General features: G+C 36.9%; 1 protein-coding gene across 1 annotated transcript; it reads left to right on the forward strand.

Annotated features, from left to right (window-relative positions):
* The first annotated feature begins 1,192 nt into the window (after positions 1-1,192).
* On the forward strand, positions 1,193-12,684 carry LOC117219806 (uncharacterized). Its single transcript, XM_033469253.2, has 14 exons — positions 1,193-1,440; positions 1,618-1,762; positions 2,853-3,183; positions 4,518-4,883; positions 5,529-5,698; positions 6,512-6,825; positions 6,976-7,138; positions 8,241-8,572; positions 8,832-8,970; positions 9,419-9,752; positions 10,310-10,672; positions 11,058-11,227; positions 11,587-11,900; positions 12,245-12,684. Exons 1-14 carry the CDS (start codon positions 1,262-1,264, stop codon positions 12,408-12,410), a joined length of 3,486 nt encoding a protein of 1,161 aa, XP_033325144.2. The 5' UTR covers positions 1,193-1,261; the 3' UTR covers positions 12,411-12,684.
* Positions 12,685-18,952: the final 6,268 nt, after the last annotated feature.

Raw genomic sequence — 18,952 nt, forward strand, 5'->3', positions numbered from 1 at the left:
TGAATAAATCATTTGAAGCCTCAGATCATTTAAAGCAATTTCTTCCTTTACAAAAATTTTCTCCGAGGCACCGTTAACGAGTTATCAACGAAAAACAGTGTCCAATAAGAATCGAGTACGGCTGATGCGAGGCGGCCCAGTCAACCAACGCACGAAGCCCAGTTCCGCTCATTGGCTCGGTCGCCTCGCGCCAGCTGAGCTCGCCTCTCATTGGTCTCTGTGTTTCGTTAATAACTCGTTAACGGTGCCTCGGAGAACATTTTTGTAAAGGAAAAAGTTGCTTCAAATGACCTAAGGAACCCGCCACTTTTGGATTGCGAGACATTTTTGGGACACCCTGTAGAGTACTGCGTGTCCTTTTTCAATAGTAGAAAAGCATCGAATCTCCTTGAAGTATCAATTTCTTTGGGAGAGTTCAAAGAGAGAGAATACTGCCATATATGCAAATTCAAAGATTCGAAATTCAGCTCACGATTATCTACAAGTTTATTTAAACTTTAAATGAGCGTGATGAACCGTGCAACTATAGTTTCAACATTGATAAAATAGATTTAAAGTAGATTTAAAATAGATTAAAATAGATTTAGATGGATTTATTATTCTTCCGATTTATTTATTTATTATTCTTCGACTGACTCAAATTTCATCTACTCATTCGTGTCCATAGTGCATAAAATCGACAATCTACACCTCATCGTTTGTCACAACTCGATTTTTTTTTATTAAGGCCAATTAGGAAGAGTATTGTCCGCTCATCGGACCGTGGATTTTATGGATTCATATGAAAAACGTGCTGGTGAAGTAACAAACTATGCTATAATTAGGCGAAAGAAAGATCGTCACATTGTTTTAAATGACAAGATACATATATATCTAACTTACAAGTTACTTCGTAGCTTCTTAGTTTGCATAAGTGACCGTTGTCCAACGATTCCAAATTTATTGCCTATTGAAATCATATAGCGCAATTATTAAGAACCTTGTTTTAGCATCTATCCTTGGCAGAGGTACCGGGAGAGACACGAGCTGACGTTGCTTATTGTATGCACGAATTTTCCATCGTCAGTCTCGTTATCTAAACTCTTCCAAATGGTGGGTTATTTTGTTCACAAAACGATAATGAAAAACATTCTCGCTTTATGTAACATATATCGTCACAAGGTTATGTCTAAGTATAAGTAAATCGGACCGAAAGTGTGCCTACGCACTTCGTGCAGCATAGAGTTTCGCTATTGTCCACCGTAGATCGGACATATTCATAATGAAAGTATTCATCTTCTTATTCGTTATTGCGCTGAGCGTCGCGAATATTCTCGCCGATTGCTTGGTGAACACGACGTTGGGTCGTGTAACGGGAGGAGAAATTATAATAGAATCTGGTGAGGAAGTCAAATTTTTCTGTGGAATACCGTATGCAGAACCGCCGATTGGACCGCTGAGGTGTGTGCCACCTCATATTCACATAAATTGTGAAGGCTATGAGTTGAAAATTAGTAGATCTTTTCATTATTAAACACCAACGAGAGAAATGCTAACTGTTTCGTTTAGATGATTTCTATTTTTGTTTTAAACAAGCATCGACAGATCGTGTTTCGATGCCAAAGAATGTATTTAAAGATTCCAGGATCCAATACCGAAGAAACCATGGAAAGGTGTGTTCGATGCAGACAAGGAGCCTTGCCAGTGCAAGCAGATAATCAATGGTGCCATAATTGGCAGCGAGGATTGCTTATACGTGAACGTTTACGTTTCCAAGCTGAAGGTATCGACGAAGCAATTTTACGATTCAAAAATGTCGTGCCGATCGTGCACAATCACGAGCATCGTTAACCTGTCGCCTATGTTACGTTCCTGCAACTGTAAGAGCAAATGCAACTGCAAGAGCAAATGCAACTGCAAGAGCAAATGCAACTGCAAGAGCAAGTGCAACTGCAAGAGCAAATGCAACTGCAAGAGCAAATGCAACTGCAACTGCAAGAGCAAATGCAACTGCAAGAGCAAATTCAAACTGCAAGAGCAAATGCAACTGCAAGAGCAAATTCAAACTGCAAGAGCAAATGCAACTGCAAGAGCAAGTGCAACTGCAAGAGCAAATGCAACTGCAAGAGCAAATGCAACTGCAAGAGCAAATGCAACTGCAAGAGCAAATGCAACTGCAAGAGCAAATGCAACTGCAAGAGCAAATGCAACTGCAAGAGCAAATGCAACTGCAAGAGCAAATGCAACTGCAAGAGCAAATGCAACTGCAAGAGCAAATGCAACTGCAAGAGCAAATGCAACTGCAAGCTTTCAGAATGTTGAGACAGTTTATAGAGGCTTCGAAAAAGTCGGCGAAAAGAAAAAAGTGAAATATTCGGATCTCTTTCAACAGGAGAATTGTCTTGATATTGTTAAAAAATGTTAAAAGTAAATATTCTCGATGTAAATATACCGATCGGTAAATATACCGATTATTCGACGGTGTTAATCGATCAATTACATCGATTGCATCGATTGCATCAATTGCATCAATTACACGCACTATTTTCAACTGGCCGAAGTGCTTAAAATATCAAACTCGTATTTCCGTATCCCCCAAGTCCCGCAATTATTGCAGAACAATTTATATTCTCCATAAAAATCCGCGGCCCATTTCTAACCGATTGAATCCGCTTCGTTCGAAATTGATCGACTAACGTTTCACCGAATAATCCGTAAATCGGTATTCCAGCGTATTCGGCTGCAAAATTTCAAGAGCAGATTTTTTTCAAATATCTATACTTTTCGGTCAATGCAGAAGCGATCGGTGTTCCGAGCATATTATTTCAGAGTTGCCCCTAAAAGTCTCTGCGACGCCATTTTATCTGTCACAGGAGGATTCGAAAAAATTGCTGCCCGTCATGGTGTACATACCCGATCACGGCTCGAATTGTAGTATGGTCATGTCCGGGCCGCAGAAGTTGCTCCACAAGAGACACAGCGTGTATGTGTGCATCAGCTACCGGCTGGGCGTTTTTGGTTTTCTTAGCACCGGGGATGAGTCAGCGCCTGGAAACTTTGGCTTGAAGGATCAATTGTTGGCACTGAAATGGGTGCAAGAGAATATCGTGTATTTCCACGGAGACCGGAACGATGTAACCATATTCGGACAAGGTAGCGGCGGTGAATCTGTTCACTTGCAGTCCATCTCGTACCAAACAAAGAGTATGTACCCATAGATTTTTAGTAGAATCATCTCACTCGCTTTAGTAGAACCATCTCACTCAAATATGACAGACACATATACCCATAGCTTTTTAGTAGAATCATCCTATTTTCGATTAAAAAATGTTTCTTTTGCATGATTTGAACGACTGCTGCAGAGGAAATTATTTAGTCAGTGTATTTTCATTTTAATAACTGCTACAAAAAAAAACATGATTCATTCGGACTTCCTCTCACATAATTCTTATTTTCATCGCAACAAGTTATTTGGAGAAATTTTTAATCGCATCTGTCTGTTGAAATATTTATTCAAGTTGCACAATTTTAATTCTCAACAAGCTTCCATTTATAGTAATGGTGGTAATTAAGAAATAATAATTACAGAATAGCATTGTTCTAAGGGTTAGGACGAATAAATGTCCATTCATCGGCGATAGGCTAACTCGCTCGTTCACTTTGACGTCACACGTGTTGCAACCCGTCAGCCTAGCTAACGTCAGCGACGTCAAACGTTTTGCTTTGCTGTCCCGAAACTTTTACCTTTTATTGGCAGAAAGTCTGACGCTTTTTTATTCGGTGTTCTTTCGAAACGATTTTTATGAGCGAATTTCACAACCGAGCTGCCTCGCTTAACGGAAAGAGCAATACCATTTTTTATTGATTGTTTTACACGCAAATATTGCGAGATCGTTCTCGATTACTAATTATTATAATACGGTTCGTCATGCGTTTTCGGCATTTGCACGTTTCGAAAACTCAAGAAAACATTAACATTGTGAAAAATTAATGGCGTGTCTGCTCCACGTTTATTATTATATATATCGTATATTTTTCACTTATATTTATCGTTACGTATATTTTTCACTTTCCGTGAAATAATTCGTGAAAATTAAATTGGCATGAAAATTCTCATTCTAGGATATATAATTTCTGCTTCAACCCTTTGCACTCGAGTGATGACTCTGAGGCACCACTAAAATTTGTTATATCACGTTTTAAAATAATTTTTATATTAACAAAGTTTAGATTTAAAAGATTGCTAAGAATGCAATTATCGCGCGAGTCCCAAGAGTCAATTTCATGCGCATAAAATGCATTTTGTCACGTGTAATAGAAATATTATAAGTTAGAAAAATGGTTTTATATTTACAGTTAAAATAGCTACGAGTGCAAAGGGTTAATTGTAGGTCGGAATGTGAATTACTTGGCACATTCAGTTGTCCGCAGACAAGTTCAGTTTTATTTCTAAACGATTGAAATTTGTATATGTAATCAGAACAAACTTTTTTATTCGTAAGCGAAACAAATTAATTAAGACACTCGACCGTCCGTAGAGGAGTTCAAACGTCTCATCTGTCTGAGTGGAATTGCCTTTTGTCCACGTGCATTCACCGACGATAAGTCTTACTACGAGAAGCCCAAACATCTTGGGAAACGTCTCAAGTGTCCACTAAAGAACAGCAAGGAGTTGATCGCCTGCCTTCGAAAAGTGGACGTGAACGTATTAATCAAAGAATCGTTTGAAGTTTTCAATGAAATCGACATAGCGACAGCCACGACATGGAGGCCTACGAAGGAACCGAATGGTCCTGGCGCGTTCCTTAACGATACACCGGCGAATATAGTAAAGCATCACCGGAGGCCGATTCACCCAATAATAGTCTCACACGTAAAGGACGAAGGAACGTTCTTCACCAAAAGTAAGACACGATGATCTACTAAATTATATTATCGCTTGATGATCGAACGCTCGACTTCATATTTGATCTCGTCGATTTCGGTCTCATTAATAATATTGTTTCGACTACGTTGGACACTTTAGGGTTGTGATTACGAAGCTACGTTAAATTTATTTAAATCAATTAAAATAGGATAATATTTAAGTTGTGTTTCAGAAATTGAAGAGTCGAAATCTCCCGTCTTTATTCTTTAAGCATTCAAAACAGTTATTTATTACGACTTAATTTATTATTTCATTTCATTTATTTATTTGTTGATGATCCACCTGTTCGGCGACTTTTATCAACTATTTGTGATAACTTAATTTATTATTTCATTTTATTGATTTATTTTTTGGTAATCTACCTGCTCGACGACTTTTATCAACTATTTATTACAAGTTAATTTATTATTTCATTTTATTTACTTCTTCTTCGATGATCCACCTGTTCGGCGACTTTTATCAACTATTTATTACAAGTTAATTTATTATTTCATTTTCTTTATTTATTCTTTGGTAATCTACCTGCTCGGCGACTCGACGGTGTGCTTCAAATAATCGTTTCGATGTACAGTTTCATTGTAACATTTATGAAACGATTCGCACGAGACGTTCGATTTTTCAGATCTGCTGAAGAATGAAAAGTTATACGAACTGTGTATAACTCGTCCAGTGGAGGTGATAGAAATGATTCTACGGCAGTACCCACCATTAAACGGAAAGAATGTCAGGGAATTAGCTATAAAAGCAAAGGACTACTATCTGGGTAGCGTGCTACCGAAGGAGAAGGCAATTGTAAGTACATCTATGCGCAATGTAATAAGATTATGTGAGATCCGCGCCCGAGACATTCGAGAAAGTGTCGGTGCTTTACGAAACGCGGCATCGCGCTTCTCAGACGAAGCTGGAATAGCAAATACAATTTGGTCGGGGCTTTATAGTTCTTTTTTTTTGGTGCGACACAAAATGCTGATAATATCGTACGTTCTATGAACTGTTTATTTAGTTTATTAATCGGTCAATCGCGGAATTTTATGTAAACCCGTATTTTCAGTCAATGATACAAAGAAGTGCCAAATTAAAAATCGTATGGAATTACAAAAATAATATGTCATTTTTATTATTGTCTTTCTTTCTAAATTGCGACGAGGATGAAATTTACGTTTCAACTATCCGAAACATAAAAATGTGTACATTTATGGCTACGTTTTTAATCCAATCGATATACGACAGGATGTTCCATAATTATGTTAACACCCGGAAAGGAATGATTCTTGAGGTCATTTCAAGCAACTTTTTCCTTAGCGAAAATGCGATCCGCGGCTTCGTTTACGAGTTATTAACGAAAAACACTGACCAATGAGAGTCGGGCTCGCCTGACGTTAAGCGGCCGAGCCAATCAGCGGAACTGGGCCGGCGCCTCGCGCCAACCGAGCTCGCCCCTCATTGGACAGCGTTTTTCGCTGATAACTCGTAAACGAAGCCGCGGATCGCATTTTCGCTAAGGAAAATGTTGCTCGAAATGACCTTCTCCAGATGTTAACGTAATTCTTCACAATAATAAATTAATTATTCAGAATTCTCTTAGCTCGTCTATTTTGATTTCAGGTTATCGAAAGATACACCAACCTTATGTCGGACTTCTGCTACAACGTCCAGATAATTCACTTCCTCAGACACTTGCGGAAGATTCATAGTGTGTATGTCTCCCGTTACAGCTATCGCGGAACAATCACGGCTACGGAGAGTTTCCAAGGCTCGTTGCATGCAACCGGCGTCGGACAAGGTTCCGACTTATTCTCCATATTCCCGATACCACCTAGTATCCTAGGCCCCCAGTACAGCAACTTAAAGCCGTCGAAGAATGATGAACTTATCAGCGATATCTACATCGATTTGGGGGTCTCTTTCGCTTACAACAGGTGCGTAACAGTGGCGTAAGCGCCGCTATGATCCAAATCTGGATTGTTGGTACCTTTCGTATCGTACCTGGAGTCGCAGAGATTCGTAGAAAAATCGAACAACTCTCTACGTAATTGCAGCATCAATGACCAAACGCATTTCTATTGCAGCACACCGGTTTCGGGCGAACTGAAAGATCCCGATATGTGGAAGCCGCAGAATAACCATTCAGAAGTGTATCTCGAAATTGGCGATGGTAGAAGCCCCAAGGTGACTGTGGGAACAAAATATTCGTGCAGCGTCGACTTTTGGTTCGATAACCTGCCGCTATTTTCCTTGGATTAACGAAGTATCGTGTGCACGGCCTATCTCTAGCGGTTCGACGATAAGAATCAACCGGTCGCCGGGTTTCCAAGCGTACGCGTGCGTGGAATTTTTGACTGTTTAAATGCAAGAATAAAAGTTAAAAAAAAGATCATTTCGAGGCTTTCTACGTTCCCATAGCACCCACGTCAGAAAAACGGTACTTCGCTTCCGACGTGCCGCGTCGAATCGTTTCGCGAGACCTTGGCACATCGCTTTTTAATTTATCCTATTTTACTTGATTTTATTTTTCTTTATACTTGACATTATTTATTGTCGAAACAGAAATGTCAGCATTGAACTTCAGGATATTTCGAAATATTTTAAACATCGCCTGCGTTCTATTTTTTTCAGCGAATATTTTATACACTTCGTAGAGTTCCAAATGTAATTGCATTCGTCCTCGGTGATTCAAAAGTGATTTTATCAATTTACGTATTCATTTCTTGGACGATCAGAAATGTTAGTTGGGGCAATTCAGGGCGGCGAACAATATCATCGGCGAGCAACGATGTTTCACTGGCGCCTCTCGCGGGAGCTCGCGAAACTAAACTTTTAACGTCGCAGAAATTCTGCGATAGGATCACTCGTACCATCTCTGCTTCTGTTCTGATAACAATAATGAAGTTTCTATCATGATCGATTTCAATGTTCGTCGCTCAACAGAGTTTGTTTGTTGCATAATGGATAACGGTGCTATCGAGTTGGATATCATTTTAATGAAATGCGTATAACTCGGCGGCGCGAAGTTCCAAGACGAGTGAAGTATTTAAACTAGTTAGGGAACATGAAGTCGCGAACTTTCAACGGTTAACACCTGTTTTAACAGGCAACTTATACTTCGCCTAATGAAATTTCAGGAATTCTGTACACAGTTCTAGCCCGGCATCGTCGCGAGCTTCGCTCATTGAATAGCAAAAATGCAGCCGCGCCGTAGCTTCTCGTCGTAATGAGATGCACCGTTAACGCAATTTGCGTGGCAGGCTGTTTCTTGACAGCCGGTGATATGAATTGTGATAATTCTTCAAGGCTCGCGGATATTATGCGCGGGACACGGGAAGCGTGACTCCTCGGACATTCGTGTGACGCTCGGACGCGTGGATCAACTTCGAGTTGGAGAAACGTGACGAACGTTATGTGCATTCATCTGAAATCTTGTAGAGATAACTCGCGTAAAAATCGATCCTCGACCGATGAGGGAGCATTATGTTTTAACGTGACGGTGCTGATACTTATCGCTGTGGTTACAATCGCGGTTGTGAACTTCTGGATCTTCCTGGACCAGCCGAAAGTTCGGATCGGCGAGGGTTATATCATGGGGACGACAATGCGAACGAGAAACGGACGGAAAATATTTGCTTTTCTTGGAGTGCCTTATGCCGAACCACCGCTTCGGAATTTGAGGTAGTTGCTCTCGACGTCGCGGAAATTTCATAATTAACAGAACAATGAGAACGAAGATGACCTCGTATTTAAAGATTGGAGCGATTATCATATTGCATATTGCATGAACGATGAATTGGTATCGGTACATTTCCATAGTTCGTTATAGGCTCGTTCATCAGGTTAAACTAATTGCGATTTCGAAGAGATAAATTTGAAACCGCTTTTAAACAATTCAGATAAGCCCAATTGATCTTCTGTTTCTGCTTCGTTTTGAAAGGTTTCGTAATCCTGTACCAAAGAATGCATGGGGAGGAACTTTAAAAGCTCACGAAGAGGGTCATCAGTGCTTGCAATTTCACGGGAACAATATTGTAGGAGACGAAAATTGTTTAACACTAAATATTTATACCCCGAAGGTACATAAGTACTACATTTCACGTTTTTTTTTTTGATAATATACGCGACAATACAATCGTAACAGAAAATTCATAACATAGAAATCGAGAATAAGAATTTTTATTTAATCATTGAGAATGTTGATTCGAGCAACAATTGTTAAAAATCATTTCTTTCCACATAAACGAATGCACGACAGAACAATGCGAACATTTAAAGAATTAAAAATATTTATCCCATGGTCCACAATTTATCAAAATGATCGAGAAGCAAAATTAATTTATTTTAATTTATTGTAATTTATTTAATCAATCTATTTGCTTCGATTAAACGATGCAGACAATTTTTACCGCATCGCTAAAAAATCCTAGCATTGTTGTCGTGCGATTCGAGGACATTAAGTTTTTCGATTAACGTAAGTTTTTCGATATTTTACGAACTAATTGTATGGCGTTTGTGCATTGAAAGGTAAAGAGAAGCAACTTACCTGTATTGGTGTTCATTCACGGCGGCGGATACCTAACAGGCAATTCGAGTCACTATCTTTACGGGCTAGATCACTTGCTGGACAAAGATCTTTTACTTGTCACCCTGAACTACCGATTAGGCCCTTTCGGGTTTCTTAGTACTGGAGATGCTGCAGCTTCTGGTAACTTCGGGTTAAAGGACCAAGTACTGGCACTGAAATGGGTGTGGAGGAATATCCGTGCCTTCGGTGGCAACCGGAAAGAAATAACATTGGTTGGTCAAAACGTAGGTGCCACGTGCGCTCATCTACACTCACTTTCGAACAGTTCAAAACGTATGCTCTTTTCTATTATTTGTTTCGTCAGACAATGCCTTGTTTGATATTGACATAATATGTGTAATATGAAAATATACTCCGCGAACATATGCAAAAGTACGACAACAGTAAATCATGAATACGATGAAGGAGCAACGAATTTATAATAGATTACTATTTCATCATCATATATTATTGTGTTATCATATTATTATAGATTATTATACATACATTATTACATTTTTATGATTGATTATTTTTTAAAAAAACCTACTTAACCAAAAGTACCAATTTTGATTAACATACACGAACATTTTTAAATATTTGCACACGAATCAGTATGCTCCGCAGTTTAATAAAGAGTATATTAAAAACATGCTACTAATCCTTGCGACAATTACGAATTTCTAAGAATTTTTTCTACACGATATTAAAAGAGAATTCCAAATACTATATAATATATAATAATAATATACTATATAATAATTATACAGTCATTAAGTTTACACTTAAGTCCGCAGCGATTAAGCAATTAATTAATTAAAAAGTACACGGATTATCTGTTCGTTTTACAGACTTGTTCAATAATTACATCGAGCAAAGTGAAATCGCTATGCCGTCGTTGGCGTTTCGTTACAGCAGTTCCTATTTCGACGCTGCGAAAAGGCTCGGCGCAAGGAACGATTGTCCAACCAACGATTCGTATTTATTAGTGAGCTGTCTAAAACGTTTGACTGCTCGCGAATTAATGAAGACTTCGTCGGTTTTCACACGAGTACAAGAACTCGTGGAGGCAGAATGGGGCCCGGTGGTGGAGCCGAAATCTAGGGGAGCATTTTTGACAGAATCCCCTCTGATTTTGGTAGACAGATGTCAGCTGAAAAATAGTTCGATTATGATGGGGTTCGTTTCGGACGAAGCTTTTCCAATTTTGCAAAGTAAGTCGACGAATGAAATATTCTGTGAATTAAATCCATTGTTGGCACTGTTCACTTGGAACTGTTTTACTGTCCTATAACTATAGTATATTTGAACATGTTGTTTTATGAAAATTACATTTTCCTTACCTAATGTGCATTCAGCATGATTCATTCGGAATAACAGTATCAATTAATATATATTGATTAATTCTTAATTATTAGTTAATATTAATATAATATTGATTAATTATTAATTATTAATTAATATTAATATAATATTGATTAATATAATTGATATATTTGCAATATATCGAATGAAAATTATGATCTTGAAGATTCTTATGTTACAACGTATGTTAAAGATTATTTCTGATATATTAAAAAATTTGACATATTGTTCAAGATCTGTATCACAACGAAACTGCATATAATCTCTTCGCACGCGATCCATTGTCTTTAATGGTTGAACTATTGGACAACATTTATTTCCTGAGAAGTAAGAATACCACGCGTATAGCAATCGAGGCGAAACAATTTTATTTGGGAGTCCAAATGCCGACAGATAAAGCTCAGGTATTATTCGAACCATTTTCGCGAGGTTCGATGATTCGATATATTTTTGAATTGATCATTTGATTTATTTACCCAAAATGATTTTTCATTGTTCAAAATTACTGGAACTTATTCTAAGAAATTTGGAGGATATTAAAAGATATTTAAAGAAAGCTTCGATAATTCAATACACATATTTCCATGTTAATTATATGGTTTCTTTCGTCAAAATGATTTTTCTTCATTCCTCAATATTTCTACATCTTATTTAAGGAAATTCGAAGAATATTATACGATTTTTAAAGAAAAGTATTTCGTACGATAGAACAAAAACCAATGCTATACCGAATAACTTCCTCTGACGTAATTCTTTTTCATAGGTGCTACGCGGAATTTCACAATTTATGGCAGACGTAATCGTGCTGTACCCCTCAGCGTACTATATCAAATATGTAACAGAGCATTGTGGACAGAAAATTTATGTGTATCTGCTTAACTATCGCGGTACTTCGAGTACATTATTCAATCCCGAGAATTATGAGAAATTGTCTGTTGGTCGTACGGACGACCCTGTCTATTTATTTCCACGAAATTTGACATACGGAGATGTAAATTACGATTTCGAGCGGGCATCGTCTGCTCGCAATATCAGCGATCTTATCGTAGATTTCTGGACGTCCTTTGTAATCACGAGGTACTGATGATCTATCAAAATACTAAGTGCAGTTTTTAAAATTATCAAATATTTCTTGGCTTTATAAAATATAGAATCATAAATATAAAATAAATAAATATATATATATATATATATATATATATATATATAAAATTATAAATTATAAAATATTTCTCGGCTTTATATAAAATATAGAATTATAAATATCAAATAAATATATATATAAAATTATAAATTATAAAATATTTCTTCGTATGGATTTTGTTTCGCGAGGAAAATATTTACAAGACTAGACAACGCAAAATTGCTACGACTGTTCGAGATATTATCTAAACAATAAAACAATGTCTTCTACTGCACAGTGTCCCAACGTCGAACCTTTTGAAAGAACCGTCATTGTGGAAGCCTTACGCAAACAACAGCTCGTTTCTTCAAATAGGAAACACTTCAGACGCCACAACAACGTTGCAGACTTCGTTTTTTGAGGAACGAATGAGGTTTGTGCATAATATGTATTATTACACTTAGAGTTCGTAATTGTAGTAATAATAATTGTTATGCTATATGAAATATTTCTAACTATTTCCCGACTGCAAGTAGCATGAAAAGAAAGGATTGTAACGAGGTGTAGAAGAAGATGTAATACGTACAGATGTGTTAAGGTTTTATAAGGCATTGCAGGTTTGAGCTGTTACATCAAAAGATACAATTATAATAATAAAATATCGGATACTAATTTATGCATGGAATTGTACATAATTTATTTAAATAAAGTTTCGCGCATCTATTTTATTCAAATAAACGCTTGCCTATCGAATTTATTCAAATAAGCCTCGCGAAAGATTAATTATCAGTAATTACAAAATTCAAAAAGCTGCGGTTGATGAATTATGGATTGTGAAGTAATGGATCCCCTTTTGCCGGAGAGCGATCCAGTTTCAATTTAAGCCCTCAAAAGTTAATCAAATTCCCCTGCGAAGGCATTTTAAAATCGATTTGAAGCAATCCCTTAAAACCTAATCATTTTTCGCCGAGCCACCATTCGAGACTTACGGTCTTTCGACGTCATTTCAGATTTTCTTCGAAACCTAACCGGATCCACTGCAAAGTACTGCTTTCTAGATTTCGCTCGCGATCCCAAAAGTTTATAAATTCTCGCGGGAATACATTTCACGGTCGAATCTTGAAACTTCTCTTAAACGAATGTCACCTATTCAAGGAAATTAAGAAGCGAACGTTGTTTAAAAATGTTCGTTGAACAACATGTTTGCTGAATTCTCCTACGCGACGCAAGGCTAAATATTATTTGTACGTTAATAAATATTTAATTATGAAACAACGCTGAATATAACAATTGTTAGACGGAATTCTGTCTCGGCGTATGACCTAATGCGCAAATATCGCTAGAAATTGTCAGCCGCCATATGACAAATAAGGCGGGGTTTACTTTATGAGCTGAACCTTGGAGCAAAAACTAGTGAGGTAGCCCGGAGGATTTGCACGGCACTCCAATCTGATTATGTAAGTGAAGGTACCGCACCGAAGTGTTTCAAAAATTCAGAATATGCAATGAGAGACATGAAGATCGGCTACAAGAAAGACGTTCCAGTAGCATTTATTCTGTGAATAATAAAAAGGACGGAACTTGTCAGAATTCTCGGTAAGGATCGGATGCGACATGGAAGCTGCTTCTGAAAAATATCATGTTAATAAGAAAAAGGCAGCATATATTACCATACGTTACTTATACTAAATGCATGTATTGAACAGCGTAACTAGTTTTAACATTGATAAAACGGTTTTTAAAATCATCTGTGTTTCTCGTTCAACAAGATTTAATTTATAATATCTAGATGGATCTATTATTCGTCAGTTTTTAGGTTGAGAAACAGGAATAGTGAAACATCTGGCAAGTTATTTATTGAAGAAAGTGAACAATAGTGAACAATATTATGCATATTTTTCGACTAGAGTACTCTTTTTATTTAAGTAGCCACTATATAGTAGAATACTTCGATGAAATGTTAATTCGCTTTGTTTATATTTGTATGTAGATTCTCGTTTGTACGTATAAAACAAAAATAAATAGAAATTCAATTTTTACATTCCAGGAATAATAATGTATATTATAACTTGTGATTCAAGCTCCCCTTTTATACTTAACATAACTAAAGAATTTGCTACAAGAAGCAGGTCAAAGTTAAAAAGAAATTAATTTACTATATTTCAATTTGTCCAATATATTTACCCAGAAATTTATTAATAACTAGCATATCGTAGCTGTAAATGTTACTCTTGGTTTACAAGATCGTCGAAAAATTAAAAGTTATATACACTTACTTAACTAAATAATAATATCTATTTGCTGGAAGCAGCACGTCAGGTTAAATAAATAGAGATCTGCTATAGTTGTTCTTTACTCGCATTGGCTGCAGAGATCGTAAAATATGATGTATTATTCTGTTAAGTTATTCTTAGTTGCGTCATATTGAAACCAATTAAAAAAAAAATTTGCTACTATAGAAGCAGCTGGTCAAAATACAACTATACAAGATAGAATTTATTATTAATGGTCCTATGATAAACCTAAAAAAAATATTGCTTCTATTAAAGAAACTGGTCAAGATACATAAAAAAATAAAAGTTATATATGTTTATTTAACTAAATAATAATAATAATATTTATTTGCTGGAAGAAGCAAACGTCAGGTTAAACATTTTATTAATACAAGAAACACTACAATCTAATGGACCTGCCACGCATTCGAGCACGCGTCGAATTTGTCAAAGCTGGCCGAGCTGGTACACGAGGTGCAATCATTCTCACCTGAGCAGGAAATGGAACTGCCCTCCGTACCGTCGCCCTCGGTTCTTTAACAGCAGCCGCAGCAGAACGTTCTCTCTTTCTCTGCATTATGCGCTGCTTGTAGTGTCTCGCGGTTCGTCTCAGGATAGGATCATCCTTGCAGACATTCAACCACTTACCTGACACTCGAGCAGCGCAAAGCAGAGACCGAGGATCCAACATGCGTAGGATCAGCTGCGACACCTCCGGCGGAAGTTCGGAAATAAAATCCACCTTGGTAGGGTCGAGCCATCCCATCGCATCAAGGAATTTCCTGAAGTACTCCATGTTGCTGGTGCAGATACAAGGCGTCGAATGATCCATTTGCCAAAATTTGGGGTATATATATCCCCGGTCACGCTTCACGCTTCGGTGACCGTTCCGGAACAGTGATTCGACCAATCACGTGCGAGAAGGAGCGGACATATTTTTGCGTCGATCAAAGATGAAATCCCGGTATTTAGATATTGACATTAACGACTGGATCTGTTTCGACGAAATTTCACGCGTTCGTTGGTTAATAAATGACTTCTAATAAATAACTTTAATAAATAAGTTTATTAATTGGTAATAACGTTAATTCCGGCAGTATACTAATTACACTTATCGCAGTTGTTAGAACGAGTCACGGTGATCTAATGGAACAAAATTAATGTAAATATGTTAATAATATTAAAACTCGTGCATGCTATTCGAACGCGTCAACATTTCAATGAAGAGAAAATTTCGGTAATGACGATTTTTCATTGGCTATTTTTTCTGTTCATTCGCGGTTGTCTGCCCTGGGAAACGATAGTCTCTCAGCCGTTGCAACGTCTTCGACAATCTTTCATTTTGTCGCGTAAGCAGCTCGATCTTCTCGCGATTCGTATTCAATTGTTGCGTCATGTCTGCGACAGGATCTATGGCCTCCTTCCGAATCCCTTTATCGAACTTGTTCTCGTCCATGCTCTTTAATTTCTTGTCATCTTGCTGATTCGCTAGCGTGACACGCAGCAGTTCGATCTCTTGCTCTAGTTTCTCCACTTCTCGTCTGTGTTCGTCTTTCATCTGCAAGGTATGATGAAAAGATATTTTTGAAATTCATTGTCTGTTACATTGTCATGTTAGTTTTGAAAGATATTAATCACGAGACACGCTGTCAGATCTAAATGATTTATGTATTAGACAGTCGATTTTTTCTTTTAAATTCACTCCTGCCAAAACGTCCCATTTATACATATCAAATTGTAAGAAATATTATCGTATTCATTAATAATTACAAATCTGAATCAATCAACAACATGAAACTGAACTAAAATTATGTTTAATTAATGTGTTCAATCTTCTTGTCCCGTATTAAATCTCTTGCCTGCTTAGAAAGATTCAAATTAACAAAGGACTTATCCCCTTGACAAATAAAATTACTATTATTGCTATTATTATTGTACGATGTTGATGTATTAGACAGTCGAATTTTTCTTTTAAATTCAATCCTGCCAAAACGTCCCATTTATACATATCAAATTGTAAGAAATATTATCGTATTCATTAATAATTACAAATCTGAATCAATCAACAACATGAAACTGAACTAAAATTATGTTTAATTAATGTGTTCAATCTTCTTGTCCCGTATTAAATCTCTTGCATGCTTAGAAAGATTCAAATTAACAAAGGACTTATCCCCTTGACAAATGAAATTACTATTATTGCTATTATTATTGTACGATGTTGATGTATTAGACAGTCGAATTTTTCTTTTAAATTCAATCCTGCCAAAACATCCCATTTATACATATCAAATTGCAAGAAATATATTATTCTATTCGCTAATAATTCCAAATCCGAATCAATCAACAACGTAAAACTGAACTAAAATTATGTTTAATTAATGTGTTCAATCTTCTTGTCCCGTATTAAATCTCTTGCATGCTTAGAAAGATTCAAATTAACAAAGGACTTATCCCCTTGACAAATAAAATTACTATTATTGCTATTACTATTGTACAATGTTGATCTAATCTTAAATTGACTCGGTATTAGATACAATAAATATAAACATTATTAAATTAACAGATTGCTTTAGCACTCGCTTGAAATTAGAGCAGCTCACGTTCTGCGAAATATAAAGCAGTGTCTGAACTGCTATTAAATTCGCCGAATAAGCATTAAATATAAATATAAAAGAAAATTCAGTTTGTTCGAATATATATCGCGCGGGGAAAATGAATTATGAAAACCAGTCAGAAATTAGTGTCGCGATATGCGAGCGACGCAAGCCGTTCGACGCCTGTTTAAAGCGGAGAGATACGGCTCGCGACAACAACGGCCGAATGATGATTAAAAGCGGTAATTTTTAGTTGGTCTTACGCACGAAAGCAGCCGCTATTTATAGCTATCACGCCTCGGGATAGAACGTTTGCGATAATTGCCTGCGGCGTGCGGTCGTAAACACTCCTGGATTCGCATAAGTTAATTCGAACACATAGAGAGTTAATTCACGGGCCTACGCTCGGCCGTGCATATCGGCGATAGCGTAAACACCAGGTAATTTCTATCGTCCGTGCATCGTTAACACGCTGTTCAGGGCAGCCATTTAATACCATCAATTAATCATCGGCCAGGTGGTGCAAACAGGTAAAACGAATGCGCGGGACGGGTTTCGGGGGGGCGAAGTTAGTCAGCCGCATGGAAGCGCGAGTCGTTAACGTTTTCGATAACGTTCCTTTCGGTTTTTTACCCTGATTTGTTTAAGCATCACGATCGCCACGATCGCCGCGCAATCCGATATTTTAGCAATTTGCCGGAACAAAATTATGGCGCGCCCGGGGAATATTAATTCTCGACGATTTTCCTGGATTCTCGGCTAATACGAGTCCGAACCCGATAAAGGCGCAAAATCGGCCGAAAAATTCTCGCCGCCGCTGCGACCGATACGTTTATTTGCAATTGCTAATGCGCACATAATTTTCTAACGAAGCTGAACTATTCGATATTACCGCCAGTGATTTGGCTTTTCGAAAAATCCGTGACGATTGTTCTATATATGAGCCGTTTATTTTGAAAGTGGCGTAAGTCACTTTACCGTAATGAAAAGTGGTGATCTTTTAATGTTTATGCGAAATTATTTATATTGAGAAAAATATCAGTATACTGAGATAACAAATACAAGTAGATCTTCTCGAAAGTTAGCATCCATATTTGTAAACGTGTTAAAATGCAAACCCTTAAATATATCGACTTAAAAACAAAATGACCGACTTAAAAACAAAGTGACTTATGCCACTTTCAAAATAAACGGCTCATATCATGCTATAGTTGTATCGTATCATAGATTTTTCAGGGATTATATTATTTCATAAAAAAATTAAATTATTGAAAGTTGAGCAGCTTTAATGGACTTTGCACGTTGATCGATTGAACGAAAATCAAACATGGCGACTGTACGACCGTCTCGTTCGACCTCTACATTGTCAAATAAGTATCTAACCCTAGTAGACTCTTCTACAGTATCTAAAATATAAATATAAAATATAATATATAAATATAAATACAACAAATATAATATATATAAATACAATATAATATATAAAATAAATAAAATATAAATAACTAATTAGTATCTAACCCTTTTTACAAAGACATCAGTTAATTATAGAAAATAATTCTTTTCACATTAAGAAATAAATAAAACGCAACATGGAGAAACTGTTTGCAACTTTACAGTGCATTAATGTTCGTTATATCTAGTTACATACGTAAAATGGACTATTTTATATTAAATCTTTATGTTAACAATTATCGTTCATGCTCCTAAATGTTTGTATAATAATGAGAAGACCATCGATGAAATTTCGTAATTCGATAAATAATTTCAAGAAATCAGAACATGTAGCCTGGATGTTTCACGCAAATGCTAGATCGACTCACTGAATTGTTTTCCTCTCTCGTCTCGTCCAGGAGTGTTTGGAAACGTCTTTCTGTGTCGAGGTACGCATCGCGGGTATCGATAGCTTCCTTTCGAAGTCTGATCACGGTCTTCTCCAGTTCCAATTTGCTCTCGGCCAACGTACCGGTCTGACTTTGCAAAATGTTATTCCCGGTCGCTGTAACGAACGTTCGCAGATAAGGTAATTCTGAGAGTGTGGCCCGTCATACCGTTCACTTTAATCCTAAGTATGACGGTTTGCTACTTGTCATCAAAAATATAACAAAGTGTTAGCTATTTCCACGTTTGTAGACA

The sequence above is a fragment of the Megalopta genalis genome, chromosome 5 (assembly GCF_051020955.1).
Source record: "Megalopta genalis isolate 19385.01 chromosome 5, iyMegGena1_principal, whole genome shotgun sequence".
NCBI classification, from domain to species: domain Eukaryota; kingdom Metazoa; phylum Arthropoda; class Insecta; order Hymenoptera; family Halictidae; genus Megalopta; species Megalopta genalis.